The sequence below is a fragment of the Lactuca sativa genome, chromosome 4 (assembly GCF_002870075.4).
Source record: "Lactuca sativa cultivar Salinas chromosome 4, Lsat_Salinas_v11, whole genome shotgun sequence".
Lineage (NCBI taxonomy): Eukaryota > Viridiplantae > Streptophyta > Magnoliopsida > Asterales > Asteraceae > Lactuca > Lactuca sativa.
Window position 1 is genome coordinate 261,531,037 of NC_056626.2, and position 16,856 is coordinate 261,547,892.

General features: G+C 35.9%; 3 protein-coding genes across 3 annotated transcripts; all 3 read right to left on the bottom strand.

Annotated features, from left to right (window-relative positions):
* Positions 1–224: 224 nt before the first annotated feature.
* LOC111886977 (uncharacterized) lies at positions 225–2,797 on the bottom strand. Its single transcript, XM_023883210.2, has 4 exons — positions 2,739–2,797; positions 1,966–2,659; positions 813–1,880; positions 225–716 (listed from the first exon to the last, which is right to left on the bottom strand). The coding sequence occupies exons 1-4, from the start codon at positions 2,795–2,797 to the stop codon at positions 225–227; spliced, it is 2,313 nt and encodes a 770-aa protein (XP_023738978.1).
* Positions 2,798–6,373: 3,576 nt separating this feature from the next.
* On the bottom strand, positions 6,374–8,944 carry LOC111886982 (subtilisin-like protease SBT1.7). Its single transcript, XM_023883216.3, has one exon. The coding sequence runs from the start codon at positions 8,892–8,894 to the stop codon at positions 6,606–6,608; it is 2,289 nt and encodes a 762-aa protein (XP_023738984.1). The 5' UTR covers positions 8,895–8,944; the 3' UTR covers positions 6,374–6,605.
* Positions 8,945–14,141: 5,197 nt separating this feature from the next.
* LOC111886976 (uncharacterized mitochondrial protein AtMg00810-like) lies at positions 14,142–14,477 on the bottom strand. Its single transcript, XM_023883209.1, has one exon. It carries the CDS (start codon positions 14,475–14,477, stop codon positions 14,142–14,144), a length of 336 nt encoding a protein of 111 aa, XP_023738977.1.
* Positions 14,478–16,856: the final 2,379 nt, after the last annotated feature.

The window sequence follows — 16,856 nt, forward strand, 5'->3', positions numbered from 1 at the left end:
TGTGAACATTACAGAATAGGCCCATGTGACAGAAAATTATTACAGAAATAGTCCATTTGAAAAAAAAAACAATCATAAAAATGGTTCCAAATTAAATACATACGTCTGATCAAATTTTTAACAGTCTTTCCCATGATAAATCCTACTGAACAAGATTAAAAAAAAATAACAATCTATGCAGAAAGAATTAAATACTAAAATGCAATCAAACTCATAACAAAAACTCATGATCTTTTGTGTTCTTTCTTCTTGCTAGTGGATGTTTCATCAAAACCTTGATGCGCGGGATTTTTGCAAGTCCTTTGATGGTGTCCATACATACCACAACGCGGACATCTGTGTCGTTTCTTGGGCTCGTCACGTGGTACAATTCTATTCTTTTTAGGTCGTCCAGGCGGCCGTTTTATAATAGGTGGGTATATCTTATCGACTGTCTCTATATGCACCCATTGATCTTTTCCGGGCATCGGACCAATTTCTAAAGCATATGCTTCTTTAAATTTGTCGACTGTGAAATATGTATCAACATATTTGTCCCAACTAGGCTCCCTTGTGAAAGCAATAAAAGCAGCTGCATGTACACACGGAAGGCCTGTAACTTGCCATTTTTTACAACTACATTTTTTCTCATCCAATATAACATCCCACCGACTTCCTTTGTAGTTCACTTCTGCTTTATTATCACTGCTTCTACAAACTTGAAATTCACCCAAGTTCTACATGAGAAAATAGACAAGAAGAAACTAATATTAGGAAAAATAAATATGTTTAATGCAAAAAAAAAAGTGTATATATACAGTTCCTTAACTTACCTTAGTGATTGTTTTGAGATAGTTCTTTGCTTTTGGAACTAGTGGTCCTTTCCATTTTTTCACCTTACTCCTTTTCTTGTCAAATCGTTCCATAAGCTTTTCTCTAATTGCATCAAGGAGATCAAGCACTGGTTTATAACGTATGTCACCTACCCAAGAGTTAAAAGTTTCTGAAATATTGTTGGTGATGTAATCACACTTGACAAGTGTGCCAAACTTACTTCTACTCCATATCTTTTTATGGTTCTCATTCAAATATAAAATTGCATCTTTACTTACAGTAGCAATTTCATTTAACAATCTGTCATGCTTACTAACAGAGTAGGTATTTGCAGCCTCCCATAGCTTGCTCATGAAAAAGTCACCTCGATAATGTTTCTTGAAGTTGCTACATAAATGTCTTAAGCATTCTCGATGCTCGATATCAGGATAAACCTGTGTAATAGCTACTTCTAACCCTTTTTGCATGTCAGAGGAGATAACAAGACCATTAGGTGTACCAATCGCTTTTTCTAGTGACTTGAGAAACCAAGTCCATGATTTTGTATTCTCCGACTCAAGCACACCATAGGCTACTGGAAACATACCATTGTTACCATCTATACTTGTGGCAGCGGCTAACACACCATTAAATTTCCCTTTCAAATGACAAGCATCAAGCCCAATGTAAGGACGACAACCAGCAAGAAAACCCTTGTAACATGCTGTTAAAGATATAAAAAAGCGTAGGAAATGTTTTTTGTCACCCACTGTCTGTAAATCAATCTCCACGATACTTCCTGGGTTTCTCTTTTCAATTTCCTGTTTGAAATCATATATATTTAGATAAGAGTCATCCCACTTGCCATACATATCGGTATAAGCTTGCTCCCTTCCTCTAAAGACTCTCATATATGGTACTTCAACATTGTAGCTATGCATAAGCCACTTTTTCAGGTCGGCAGGAGAGACATCGCCTTCAGATTTCAACTTGTCGGTTACAACATCAGCAATCCACCCTTGAGTGGCATGTTTGTTACCACACTTGTTGCTTCGAGTACAAGAATGAGTATCTACAAATTTCTTAACCTACAAAATTTCATAAAAAACATATAATTATGTTAACTTAATAACAATGTCGAAAAGTGTAGTATTTCTTAAATTTCATACTTACTTCAAACGTAACCCCATCTTGTGTAAGAGAAGCATGAATTCTCCATTTGCACTTTTTATCGTCACAACATGCTGTAAGTCTTGTCAAATCACTTTTCTCAATGACATACTCAAATTCATTTGTTAGTGCATAATGGTTTAATGCTCTTCTAAAAGAAACTGCACTTGGGAATTTAGAATTCACTTTCATAAATGGATTTATCTTACTATATGCATAAGTTTCACCATAATTTAGAAGCTCATATTCATTATCAGAACTATGAAGACTATGATAACTTTCTTGACTTAGGCAAATTGAGTCTGTCTCATTTTCATCATCAGATTCATCAATAACTTGATCTTGACAACTAAACAATTTACAGTTATACCTTAATTTTTCGGTTGTCACATAAATTGTTACTTCTTTCTCCTCATTATACATGCTAAGCATCACCATGAACCTCTCATCATTATCAAGTTCAATAAAGCATTGCTCTTTTGCATGTTTGTCAACAAATACTATTGACAAAACAATATCACTTTGTGATGGATAATGTTTTTTCACCTCTTCAAGTAGATGATTTAAGCCGTACGAACATGTGTCTATATAGAGAGATTTTGTAGATCCAAAACAATATACTTGCCTACATGAGTTCCTAGCTAACCGAAAGAAGCCTCCATATTTCAGTTTAAGCTTGTATTTCGATATGACTTGCCTGACAACCATAATGAAAAAAAAATTATGCAATTGAAGGGCCACATAAAATATCATTCATCTTATTTGTAAGAACTTACTCAATTATCGGGGAGTGAACACTTATTTCCCATGTCGGTGTATCAATCTCATCACCCATCAAAATTAATTGAATAAAAAGAGATTACCTGTTGCGATTATAAGACGATGAGATGAAAAATTAATCAAATGTAGAACCACAGTTAATAGAATGTATTCTTTGACAAGTCTATTGACCAAACCGGATGTTTTTGACCTATCAATGTTCATTATGTTTGGTATTTCGCAATATGTATTCTAATTTGTCGTTATTTCTAACCATACCAAATAATTAGTAGATAACTTGGAATTTACAGTTTAATACATGATCTTAAAAAAACACTATGATCGGAGAGACTAAAAATATATATGTGATTAAAATGCGCCTTCTGATTTCTATTCATAATCAAATATGCAATCAAAATTAATCAAATGAAGGAAAAAATATACCTGTGAAGAAAAAGACGGACTTTATTAGTCCACTGTGATGAAGAAGCACAGAATGCAAGTCGAATGATAAAGAACCACAAACTGCAAGTCGACCTATTGGAGGGTTTTTCTGTTTCACGTGGTGGACTTTTCCCACATTTAATTAGGTTTAATCCTAATTAATTAGGTTTAATCATAATTAAATGCATTTAGTTGTAATCTTTAATAATGTTTAAAGGGTATTTTGGTAAATCTATATGTATTTTTTATTTCTAAATATACTTGTTGATATTAAATTAATTTATATCTCTTTAAATTATAACATTGGATATAAACGTGAGTTTACTAGGTTAATAAGGATATATATGTAATTATGAATTTTGAAAGGATATAAACGTAATTCTTAATGTTTGTAAGGACGTATGTGAAATTTTCCCAAAGAAGAACTACCATTTAGAAAAGCCCTAAAACAATCTCGATAACCGTTTAGATTAGCAAATACAAGCATCAAAATTCACAAAGCGGGAAACGAGATCATGACTCAATCCGGGAAACGAAATCGTCGATTTGAAAGCAACGGTTCCAACCCGGAGGTGCGCTGCAAGAAATCTCCGAGTTCTTCATAATACGTGTACTGATTAGTTCTTAAACCAGGCTCAAACTCCTCGTTTTCAATCTAGGTAAATTACTTCTCAAGAACACCTCGATTTTATGTTAACTGTTTAGATTAGACCTGTACAAATCCAAATGGTACTGCTACAAAATTATAAAATAATTATCTCAAATTAGTTTTTAATGCTGATAAAGTGACTTAGTTTGTTGGCTTATCTAGGGTTGCTTGAATTTAGTGTTTTTGTTGTATGAAACTGATTAGGGTTGATCTTATTCCAATGTATAAGGTTGAATTCTGAGCAAGTATTCGTGAAACAGATTATTCTTACAGCCAAAATAAACACAACATTTACTATTTCAATAATTTTAATTTTAAGCTGCTTGAATTTCAAAACATTCTATGGTTTTATTTTCTTTAGTTTTCACCAGAAAGAAACCAATAAACCAAACCATGTGTACAATTGTTATATAATTACCATTCAGCAAGTTGTGTACACTACACATTCACATTTACTTAAGCCAAATGAATCCAAAGTTTCATTTTTGGTTTGGAAAGGGATCATGGAATTTTTTAAATAAAGGGAAATTGACATTGAAAGCGAATGTATCTATCATTTGGTAATTTAACCATAAACTTTGCAAATATTACCATTTTCTTATATAGGTTATGGTAAAGAAATATCTGTATTTTGAAATATGATTAACTCTAATGTTCGATTTGGAGCAATTGGCGTTATAAAAATTATTGCATTGATGTTAATTGGGTTGCTCAATTAGTCATTGTTGCCATTTCTCAAAAGTCTTCAGAAAAGCATCAGTTTAAAGTGAACGTGACTCAACCAAACCCAATAAAGTAAATAATATTCACTATGATATTTTAAGTGTTTGATAACTTATATAAATTTGTTGAAAGTAACATATGGGTGATGAGTAGCATTTTCTTCTTCATGGTAATGATGGAAAAGAGGTTTTAGTGTGTGTCTTTATGTCTAAAATATGTTACGGATTTCATTTGGGATGTTTGTGCCAAAAACCCACTATGCCTCTAAAAGGCTAAGGCAATTGGGAATATGATTCTCTTCGTTTGAAAATGGGTGAAATATATCATAATGAATTCAAAATAGGAAAACAAAGCAAAAAACCTTCCTACTTGTTTCTTTTTAACACAATGCAGGGCTCTCTTCTTTATTATTTTCATCGGTTGCACTGTATAACATAAACTTTGAATCTAGAGGCTAAAAATTATTAAACACTATCTCGTTTTAGATCAAGTAAATTAGAAAAAAAAAAAATCAAAAAGCTTCCTACTTGTTAGCTTTTAATGATATATTATAAGTGGGTCTCACGTATGTTAAAACTTTTATCTTTTTTGCACTTAATTATTTTCCCAATCATAAAACCTTTTACTAGTTATGTTTCTAGTTAGATGTCTAGAATAGTACTTTTAGAAACAAAATTGTCGATAATTTGTATGCTTATTATCTTTCGGGAAAATAGCATAGAATGAAACATACTTTATATGAGTTAATATTTTAGGATCATACTTGTAAAACGTATATAAAAAAGGCCTATAGTTTGAAAAATACATATTTTTGGGCCATATTAGGAAACCAATTTTTATTGATGTGACATAGGTTCGGGTTAACGTGGCGGCATTCACATGGAACACTTCTAGTCAGATTGTTTATTGTACTTTCAAAGCTTACATTTAGGTGTATATATATAGTTTGAAAAACACACATTCATGGCTTTAAATATGAGAAAATGGATTTTAATAAGTCGATGTTTTTAATTCATTTTTAATTAGTTTTTACAGTTGAAGTGTATTTTTTTTTAATTATCAAATAGGTTCTCTTAAAAATATTTATTATAGTTGATTACTTGTCTTCATTTACTCATCTTTTTCATTCTGATCATGATTTTCATTTTTCATATTTTTTTAATAATTAAATTCAAGAACATGTCGGCAAAAATAAAATATCCTGTTTTGTACAAGTAGTCCTTTTTGTTCATTAATATTCTATTTTACTCCTCTTATTTAAAGCTTTATTGTTTTTGATTAATCTGTTTTTTCACTTTGATCTCCAATATTGAATATTAAATTCGTAATGGTTACATAATATTTTTATGGTTTTTTGTTTTTATGATTATATACGTAATGTATTGTCACAAGATAAAAGCGAAATATGAACTCCGGATTTAATAGTATTTATTTTAATTTTGTGTATCATAAAATATTCCACAAGGATGGGGGCAAATTAGTTAATTTAAAAAAGAAAAAAACTATTAAAAGTGATCAATGATTGGAGAAAGTTTAAATTAATATCATTTTTCTTGATAAAGTTAGTGAGAAGATGATGTGTCAAAGCAAAAAAATATGCACAAGGTTGATGATCGGAGATGCTTTTATATGGGTTATGGTATTATATGGAGGCGCTCACTCATAAATTAAGTGTTGGGTAACTACGTATGCTTATCTACCCAAAATAGCAACGTGCTTACAAAATTTTCTCTATAAAAAAAATATGAAACTTAAAACTTGTAAAACATAGCAAAATACATAAATTTGTTTACCCATAATAACAAAGCATTCACAATTTAATGTTACTAATAAAGATAAGAAAAAAAGGACATTGACCATATATATTGATCCCTTTTTACTTTTGTATAAAGAAAACGTTACAAATATATGCAATGAATGATAGTGAGCAACTTTATACGTCTTCCTAACAATGTGGTAAAATGTAATTTGTTTTTTTACCCGTAATTAAATTTCTTTAAACATAATACCAATGTACCTATCATTTTCTTATCCATAATAACAACATTCTTATATTTCTTTACAGTAATCATACCCAACTGAAAGCTATAGGACTACTCACAACATATTTTCCTCCGGACCACTTTAGATGACCAAATCCAGTAGACCCCGATTGCATGGAACTAGCTGTAAATGTAACAGTATACACCTTTTTCTCACCTTGCTTCGTGAAAATTAACTCTTCTGGGTCAACCGTAATCTTGACTGCCGCCACCTTTGACCATACCGAAACCTTATAAGTCGCCGGAGTCCCCACATTTTTCAGAGTCCTGGTGTACTTAACGGTGGTCGGACCACCCCCGACACCACCACCTTCGCCGGAATCCGTCAGCAAAGGAACTGCAAAAGACGGGTAGTTAAGATCTTCCACCCTGTATTTCTTTCTACATGTGAAACTTCCACCTCCAAACATTTTAATGGCATTTGAACTATAATTCAAAGCGCAAAGAAAGCCCAAATAGTCGTTAGGTGAGGCGTCATAGACCAGACCAGGGTCCATGGCTCGAATTGGGTCTACATGGCCCGAACCATGGTCAAATGGGGTCGATGGGTTTCCGGTTGCAATATCCTTCAGCCCTTCACCGTTTTTGTATGCGCTGTAAGCTGTGGTCATAAGTGCTGATTTTATTTCTGCTGGTGTCCACGCAGGGTGAGCCGCCTTCAGTAAGGCGGCTAACCCGCTTACGTGGGGACATGACATCGATGTCCCGGACACGATGTTGTATTCGACACGTCGCGTGTCTTCTGTTAAGCCGGTTGGACCGGTTTTACCGGTCCAACCGGCTAAAATATTTACCCCTGGTGCGATGAAATCTGGTTTCAGGATTTCAGGGGTGAGCGGGTTCGGGCCCCGGGAACTGAAAGCTGCAACTACTGGTGACGGTTGGATGTGTAATTCGGTTACTCCGGATGCAATTGTAGCCGTTGGATTGTCATTTGAGAGTATATAGCTTTTTATCGCCTCACCACCTCGGTAACCGATGGCGGCGGTTGGGATCAAGTGGGCGTCAGCCACCAGGTCCTCCCCGAACGTATCGGAGTTCGCCAGAATCATTCCGACACCACCGGCTGCCTTCACCACCATCCCCTTCTGCACCCGCGAATTCCCGCCACGTTCACACATCACAATTTTTCCGGTGGCTCTCCCCCGTGGCAACGTACCCGGGAGACATAAGTTCCCGGTGGTGTTGCTGATATTTCCGGCGTAAACAACCGGAACCACGGATTCTGGTAGTGGTTTTCCACTATAAAGCGATACTCCCCGGAATTTCTTCCCGTTTCCGAGAACAACATACGCCGGAAATTCACGATCAAGGGTTCCGGCACCAACCGTAGCTATCCATGGCGCGACATTCGATAAACCAAACGGGCCGGGCCCACTGTTTCCGGCAGAACATGCTACAAATATTCCACGGGAAACCGCCTTGAACGCACCATAAGCCACCACGTCATTGGTGTAATCAGCAAGCGAGCCGCCAATTGAAAGTGATAAAACATGGACACGATCCGCAATCGCCTTTTCTATTGCCGCCAGTATATCGCTCCCGAAACAACCACCGAGCCAACACGCTTTATAAACCGCCAGCCTGGCATTCGGAGCCATCCCACGAGCCGTCCCTTTCGCAAACCCAAAAAGACTAGCTCCGGTCACAGTTGAACCGGCGGCTGTGGTGGCGGTGTGGGTCCCGTGTCCATCATCATCTATGGCAGACCGCGATTCTATTGTTTCATCAATCGGCCCGTATGTGGCTTCATATGCTCTCGAAAAGAACGTTGCCCCAATCAGTTTCTTATTACAGTTTGATACACCGAAGCTCGTACCATTCTTACACTCGCCTTTCCACCACGCCGGAATCGGGCCGAACCCAGTGTCGTCTAAGCTTTTACTTCCGGGCCAGACACCGGTGTCCACCACCCCAATCACCACATCACCGCCGGAGCCCAGCCCGGAAAACATCGTCTCCCTCCCTGCAAGTCCAAGAAACTCCGGTGACCGGGTGGTGTGAAGCTTGTATATAACCTCTTCTTTAACTGATAAAACACCGTGTTTTTTCTCGAGTAATTTCGCTTGTTCAACCGTGAGCCGGGTGGAGAACCCGTGGATGACGTTTTCATACATATACAACATTTCCGGCGACTCGGAAACCGATTCCATAGATGTTGCGTACCAGTTCCGGTGGTCAGAATATTCCGGCGGCATCACCACCTTGTCCATGTGAACGATGTACGTTTTCCGTTCCTGGTTGGTGTTTGCCGCCGTGTAGCGGTGGCAAACCGCCATAGTTACGGCCATCAGGAGGATCACCCTGGGGTTCATTTGGTATGGTTTATGAGGGTAATTAAGTAGGGAATGATGGAATTGAAGTGGTGTTGGCTAGTAATATATATATGGGGTATGCATGGGTACGTTGTTGCTATCTAGGATTTGAAGTGATGGGGCCTACGAGAAATGATTTGACTCGTAATCAGTGAGTTTGCTGTTGCTATTTGTTAAAAGTCTCTGGAAAGGAATCTTATTTGTTATTAGTGGGTACCGGTAGTGGCTGCCGGTATTTAATACGATGTTAATTGTTCGATCAAATTATTAAACTTGTCGAAAGCAACATAGATACTATGGAAATATAAGGAGTCGTTTATTACAAATTTAAGATTTAAGATAAGATGAGTAGCTAAGAACTCGTTTGTTGTCCAAGATGACAGACCATGATGGCCATACCATATACCATATATACTGTATTGGATTGAAAACAACTAATATTGATATCAATGTGACAATTTTTATTTATTTATTTATTTATTTTAAATGTCTGTCATCCCCGTTAAAAATAGCATTATAATTTATTTATAAAGTTTGGTTGTCTCGTATAACAAACGCAGTGTAAATGTACAGAACTGTAGATGTGGTTGTATTTCTTATTGTTTCCTGTCTAATAATTCATGGAAAAGCCAAAAAGGTTCTTGGTGGGTGTCTGTACAACTAATATGTTATCGCTTTAGTAGACGATGAAGGATCACTTTATCGGAGGAAGCACTATCGGAAAAAGCTTTTAACAAGTATTTAAAAGTTGAAATGAGTCGATGGGAATGATTCATCTTCCAATATAAGGTATAAGTAATGCAGATAAATAAAGCAAAAGTCATATCTTTTGATACGTGTCTTAAAGAGACTTGAAAACTATGTAAAAGACTAAAAGGAGCATATTTTATAAACATTAGGTAATCATTATGATCTTTAACACTCTTAAGTAACCGAGGAATCCAATACTTAGAAAATACACTTCCTTTGAGTTGTGATGTTATTTGTATGTTCCATGATAGAGGCCCTAGGAGGTTTATTCGTAAGAGAAAACTATTAGCCCAACCCACTGATTACATGATTATGGGAAAACACAAGTTTGGGATTGAAAAAGTTGTTGGATATGCATCTTTAAAACATGAAATGTTTTGTTTTGCTTCAAATTTGAATAAATTTGTTGAACCATGCTTTTGATGATACTAAAATTGATGAAAATCGGATAAGCGCAATGAATGACGAAATTGAAGCGTTAACTAAAAATGGTACTTGGAAAATTACTGATTTACCTAGTAGCAGAAAACCAATAGGTTGCAAGTGTATATAAAATAAAATTTAACTTCATAGCTATGATTCGTAACCTGTTCAGTTTGGTGCAAATTTGAATACTATGATAAAGTGAAGAGAAGAAAGTGGAAATTATGGAATGTGAAGGGGTAAAGTTTGATACGAAGAAAGATTTTTTTTTTTTTAATTAGCTATACTCGATTTCATATTGATGATCTTATGTTGGGCCCGAGTATGCAAAAGACAAGATGGAGTTGTTACGTCCCGAAAAAAAAAAGAATCATTTTGACTTGGAGGGTTTTACGATATCGGATCCCTACTAGAAGTAATTTGACTAATCGGAGAATTGACTTGGATTCTTTTATATGCACTTCTTGTGATGTTGAGATTGAAGAAACGCCTCATTTGTTTTTGTCTTGTGATGTTGAGGTGCAGAGTAGGGGGTGTTTGGTTTAGCTTTTCACAGCCAAAAGTCTTTTTTATAAAAGAAAAAAAACAAAAAGATGTTTGGCAAACTAGTAACTTTTCGAGTTTTAATACAAGGAAAATCAACTTTTTGGAAAAGTCAGAAAATCCTAACTTTTTATAACTTTTTGGAAAAGAATTTTTGAGCTTTTAAAAGCTAAGCTAAGCCAAACACGCCCTAGGTCAATGGGAGAACTTTAGAACTTACTTATTCCTCAATTTCGATTAACCTCAAACTTATTTTTTGGTGTGATAATCGGCCTATGTCTAATATGAATCAGTCTTGGAAGCTATTTTTATGATGACGATATGAAGCCCTTTGGAGGTACCACAATGGTGCGGTGTTTGGCTTCAACAAGTTTGGCAAGTCTAATATGTTTTTTTTTTTTTTTTTTTTTTTTTTTTTTTTTTTTTTTTTTTTTTCGGTTCTATGTGGAAACCATAAACTAGAAGTCAATTGGATTTTGTGGTTGCATAACTCTCTTTGGGTATTACTTTGTAATTATTTATTTTTTCTACTAGCTTCTTGCTAAGCCTTTTTATAATATTTAGCGTTTCCAAAAAATATTATAGAATAAATACCTACAAAAAAAAAAAAATAGTGTTCTATTTTCATCTTACTGGCCTGAGATGGGTTTGGAATCGACCGTCACTATGTTTTATTATTATTATTTTTTAAAGATACTATTTGCATAATCACTAACATATAGTATGTTTGATTCTGGTATCATTTGCTTTTAAGATTTTATAAGTGAAATTCTACGATTGTAGTAAATATTCATGCTTCTTTTTATTTATAGGAGCTGTATCAATTATTGAATGAACTTATGCTATACTTTAAGAAAACATAATATATACAAATATGTAGAAATTTGTTTCAAGGATACCCTTTTAAAAATGTATTGAAGGACTACAGCTAATCTTTTTATCGCGAGCCTAAAGCGGCTGGTATATGTGTATTTCTGTAGAATATAATAACTCTAGGGCCCATCAAAACATGTTTTTCGTACCTTAAACACCACATGCTTTCATTTTGTAAAACATTTAAACTGTTGATAATAAATAAAAGCATGTAATCATAAACAACATTTACACCACCACTCATAAAGTCGAAAGCTCATCATATATGGTTTAGGTACACAATCAGGCCCACCGGCACTAGTACTAACGAGATTCTTCAAGTCATATGTATATGTATTAAGAAAAGTTATTCATTAAAATTTACAATGAAGAACTACTTTGTGTTTGAAGAGGATCACATCTTTTTGGTATTTGTAAAAAGGACTATGATACACAATAAAAAGGTTTCACACATCTGCCATTGATTGTTGGGTTCATCGAAGGTGTGACAAAGGAAGCATATCGGTAGGGCTGTAAACGAACCGAACGAACACGAACGGGGGCTTGATCATGTTCGTTCATTTAAGTTAGCCGAACAAATAAACGAACACGAACGGATAGATGAACGAGTTTTATTGTTCATGTTCGTTCGTTTAACAAATTACATTGTTCATGTTCGTTCGTTTATGTTCGTGAACATGTTAAATGAACATGAACAAACGAATATAGATAAACAAACATATATGAACATAAATGACCATATAATATAGTAATGTAATCAAACATAATTAAGCATATATGAACATAAAGGAAATTATATGAACGAACATAAATGAACGTAAACGAATAACATTAACGAACGTTCACGAACATAATTGAACGAACGAGATCATTGTTTATGTTCGTTCGTTTAACTAAACGAACGAGAATTTGTGTTCATGTTCGTTCATTTATTAAATAAACGAATATAAACGAACTTCCCGCCGAACGGTTCACGAACAGTTCATTGAACGTTCAGTTAGTTCGTTTACTACTCTACATATCGGTAATGTGGAGGTGTGGAGCATCATCCCTAAATTGTCATCATAATAATCAATAATCATTGTAAAAGATAGTACTAAATTTTTCGATAATCAACAGGCAAATCTATTACATGTGTTTTACCAAACAAACAGATATTGCAATGGATAATATGAAAATCACAATTATCATGACTAAAAACAACCCAAGTAAGATAAATCTTACAAATTTCCAATTCTTAAAACTTCAAACTATCAATTTTGTTCTTCTCCAACCCCATGGGTTTCCTTTACTTAAGACTCAATTATCATTTGACGCATCGTGTATTTCAAGAAACAAATATTTGTAACTTTGTACAATGAGTTCCCCATCTATTCATATGAACTATTTATTTATAATCTTTCCTATAGTCTTATAAAAAATATCACGTTAAACATATCTGAAATTAGTTTTTTAGTCCATTACACTTCCCACCTAGTCAATTTGAACCTAAACATTAAAATTAGTGCATCCTAAAAAGATTCGATCAAGATTGAACGAGAGTCCATGGCGTAAAAATGACAACTTTGATTACTATTTTGATCAACCTCATCCTCATTCTACAACTTGATACAAATGATGAAAATGTCATTAAGAAGAAGAAGATAGAGAACGCCCGAGTATCAACCTGCTACTTTAGAATTCTAATGTACATTATGATGCCTCACAAACATCTCACAGGGTCCACCTCAAAAAAATGTTTGATGGTCAATTAGTCAAAAGCAAATAGATAATCACAAAGTTTTTGCTAAATTGGTGAGGTGAGTGTTGGCTTTTCACAAGCCTTTGTATTGGGTATGGCAATGAAACAGTAACAAAGAGAAAAAAAGAGCAGAATACTTAAAGCTTTGAGCTTTTTATTCAGTGAAAATAAAAGGAGATGTAACCTCAACGTACATAGAAGCAAACTATTTAAACTCAAAATAGTGCTGAAAAATTGCAACTAATTCTACTGGCTTAAGACTCGGACTCATCAGCCTACATGACTTTGAATTATTTAATACAAAAAAAAAAAAAAAAAACGTGACATAAAACAATTTCTGAATTACTCCATCATTTTCCTCTTTAATTCAGAAATCATACCTTCACTACTCCAAGGAGACTTCACATCTCCTCAAACTTCAATCTTCCCAATGACTTGGTTAGAACGTCAGCTTTCTGTTCCTTACTACAGACATGAGTAGCTGAAATGTCCCCATTCTCAACACATTCTCAAATGAAGTGGAACCGGATATCTATGTGCTTACTTCTGCCATGGAAGACTGGGTTCTTCTTTAAATCTAGTGAAGATTTGTTGTCAACCTTCAGTTTAACAGGTGGCATCTTCTGTTCGGTTATCTCACTGAGCAGTCTTCTAAGCCAAATTCCTTGATAGGCTGCCATGGTGGCAGCCATAAATTCTGCTTCACAGGTAGAGAGTGCCACACACCTCTGCTTCTGTGATGCCCATGTGATCAAGTTTTCATTCATGTAGGACACCATGCTTCCTGTGCTTCTTCGATCATTGACATCATTTGCTAAGTCACTATCAGTGTACCCATTTAGCATGACATTTCCTTTTCCTTTTGAGTACTTCAAACCAAAGTCCAAAGTACCCTTTATGTACCTTTTGAGTACTGCTTAAAGGTGATTCACAATTGGCTTCTCCATAAATCGGCTCACAATTCCAACAACAAAGGATATGCCTGGTTTGGTATGAGTTAGGTATCTCAATCCACCAACTATGCTTCGATATTCTATGGGATTCACCAGTTCACTTTCATATTCTTTCCGGAGTTTGAGCTTGTGTTCCATAGGAGTCTTTGTGGGATTACAATCTTGCATACCTGTTTTGATAAGCAAGTTTTTGGCATATGACTCCTGTTTCATAGTAATCCCATCTTCTTTTTGGTTCACTTCAATTCCCAAGTAATGAGTCAAGAGTCCCAGATAACTCATCTCAAACATGGTATTCATGTCCCTTTTGAACATCTAAACACTCTTAGAGCAACTTCCTGTCACAAGCAGATCATCTACATACAATCATACAATTAAAGTGTTTCCATCATACCTTTTGGTGTAGACTGAGTACTCATGGGCACATCTTGAGAAACCAATGCTTTTCAGGTGTCGATCCAGGCAAGAATTCCAAGCCCTAGGAGCTTGTTTGAGCCCGTAAAGAGCTTTAGATAATTTGAGCACCTTGCGAGCTTGGCCCTTCTTCTGATAACCTTCTGGTTGGCAAACGTAGACCTCTTCTTCTAGGTTTCCATTTAAGAATGTCGATTTGATATCCAAATGGTGAACCTTCCACCCGTTTGAACCTGCCAGAGCTAGGATGAGACGTATTGAATCAATTCTGGCACTGGGGCGAATACCTCATCATAATCGACCCCATGTTTTTGGACGTACCCTTTAGCCACAATCCTGGCTTTGTGTTTGGCGATTTTCCCATTCGGATCCTTCTTGAGTTTGAAAACCCACTTCAATCTGATGGCCTTTCGATTCTTTGGAAGATCGACCAGACTCCAGGTATTGTTTTTTTCGATCGATGCTAATTCTGCATCCATTGCTTCTCGCCATTCCCTTTTCCTACTAGCCTCAAGATACGATGTGGGTTCTTCATCGTTTCGTATCATCATCAGTTCTTCAGGGGGTATGTGAATCTCATTTGTGCTTTCGTACAGATCTGTAAGCAACCTGAACCGCTTTGGGGCACCACCACTAGTCGAGCTAGAAACGGTGCTCGGAGTTGCTGACTGAACAGATGAATCAATCATGATGGGTGAATTGGGTGTAACTGGGGTATTTGTTGGTATCAGACTACCCAGTGGGCTTACTTGTGGGTGACCAGAAACATTGGACTACTCACTATCAGCCTAAATAGGTGATGATGACCCATTTTCATGATCTTGTGTGTCTGGTACCCATTCTTCTTCTTCGTCATAGACTTCTCCAACTTGATCGAATCCTTCGACTATGAAACTTACACCCGGTATCGCTTTGATCTTTACGCTCTTCTCCCACGTCCATCTCCGATTTTCTTCAAATACAGCATCTCGACTTACATACATCTTCCTAGTGTCTGGGTCCAGAAGCCTATAGGCTTTTGACCCCTTTTCTACACCTAGATGAACCAGGGCCATGCTTCTGTCTTCTAGTTTCCTCAAATGCCCTTTGAAAATTTTCATATAGGCTACACAGTTGAACACCCTGAGATGTGCTATATGTGGCTTTCTCCCGGACCACATTTCATAAGGAGTCATATCCTTCAAGGCTTTCGTGTGAGCTCTGTTCAAGACATAAAAAGAGTACGCCACAAATACATTAGGCACGGACATTGTCTTCAAATTGCATCTCATCATCTCCAATATACTCCGATTACATCTCTCTACTACTCCATTTTGTTGTGGTGAGTAGGGAGACGTGTAATGTCTCTCCAGCCCAGTTTCTTCATAGTACTTCATGAATTCGTTTAATAGGAATTCTCCTCCATGATCGGTTCTAAACACCTTTACTTTTTCCCCTGCTTCAGTCTTTACTTTGTTTCTAAAGTTCTTAAACACTTGTAGAGCTTCATCCTTAGATTTCAACAAGTATACCCACATTACCCTACTGAAATCATCAACCATTAACATGAAGTATTTGTTACCAGAGGGTGTTAGAGGAGTAACCGGCCCACATAAATCACCATAGACCAACTCCAATTTTTTATTTGCCCTGAAGTTCGTATGAGTTGGAAATGGATTCCTTGCTTGTTTTCCCACCAAACAGCCTTCATAGGGTTATGAGGGAATCTTTATTTGTGGCACTCCTTCGATCATCTTCTTATCAATCATCTACTTCATTGAATTAAAGTTTATGTGCCCCATTCGCTTATGCAATAGCCAAGTTGGATCATTAGATTTTGCAGCAAAACACACTGCAATAGCTTCTTCTAACTCTATTATGTAGAGTCCATTTGCTGATCTTCTCACCTTCATGAATAACTTTCCAATTGAATCATAAACTCATAAGAATGGATCCTTGATCTTAATATCATCTCCACCCTCTGCTAATTGGCCCAGACTAATGATGTTGCTACATAGATCAAGTGTGTAGTAAACCTCATTTAGTTTTCGACACCCACCATCCTTGCATTTGAATACTATGGAGCCTTTGCCTTCAATTCTCACCTTCGATTCATTACCAAATTTCACAAAGCCATGGATTGATTCGTTTAAGCTTCTAAACTTGGTTTTATCCCTAGTCATATGATTACTGGCTCTTGTGTCCAGGTACCATGTGCAAGATGACTTTTGAGTATTACTGTGGGTTCTTAATTGAGGGGTGAGGTTTTCTTCATTCAGAAACACT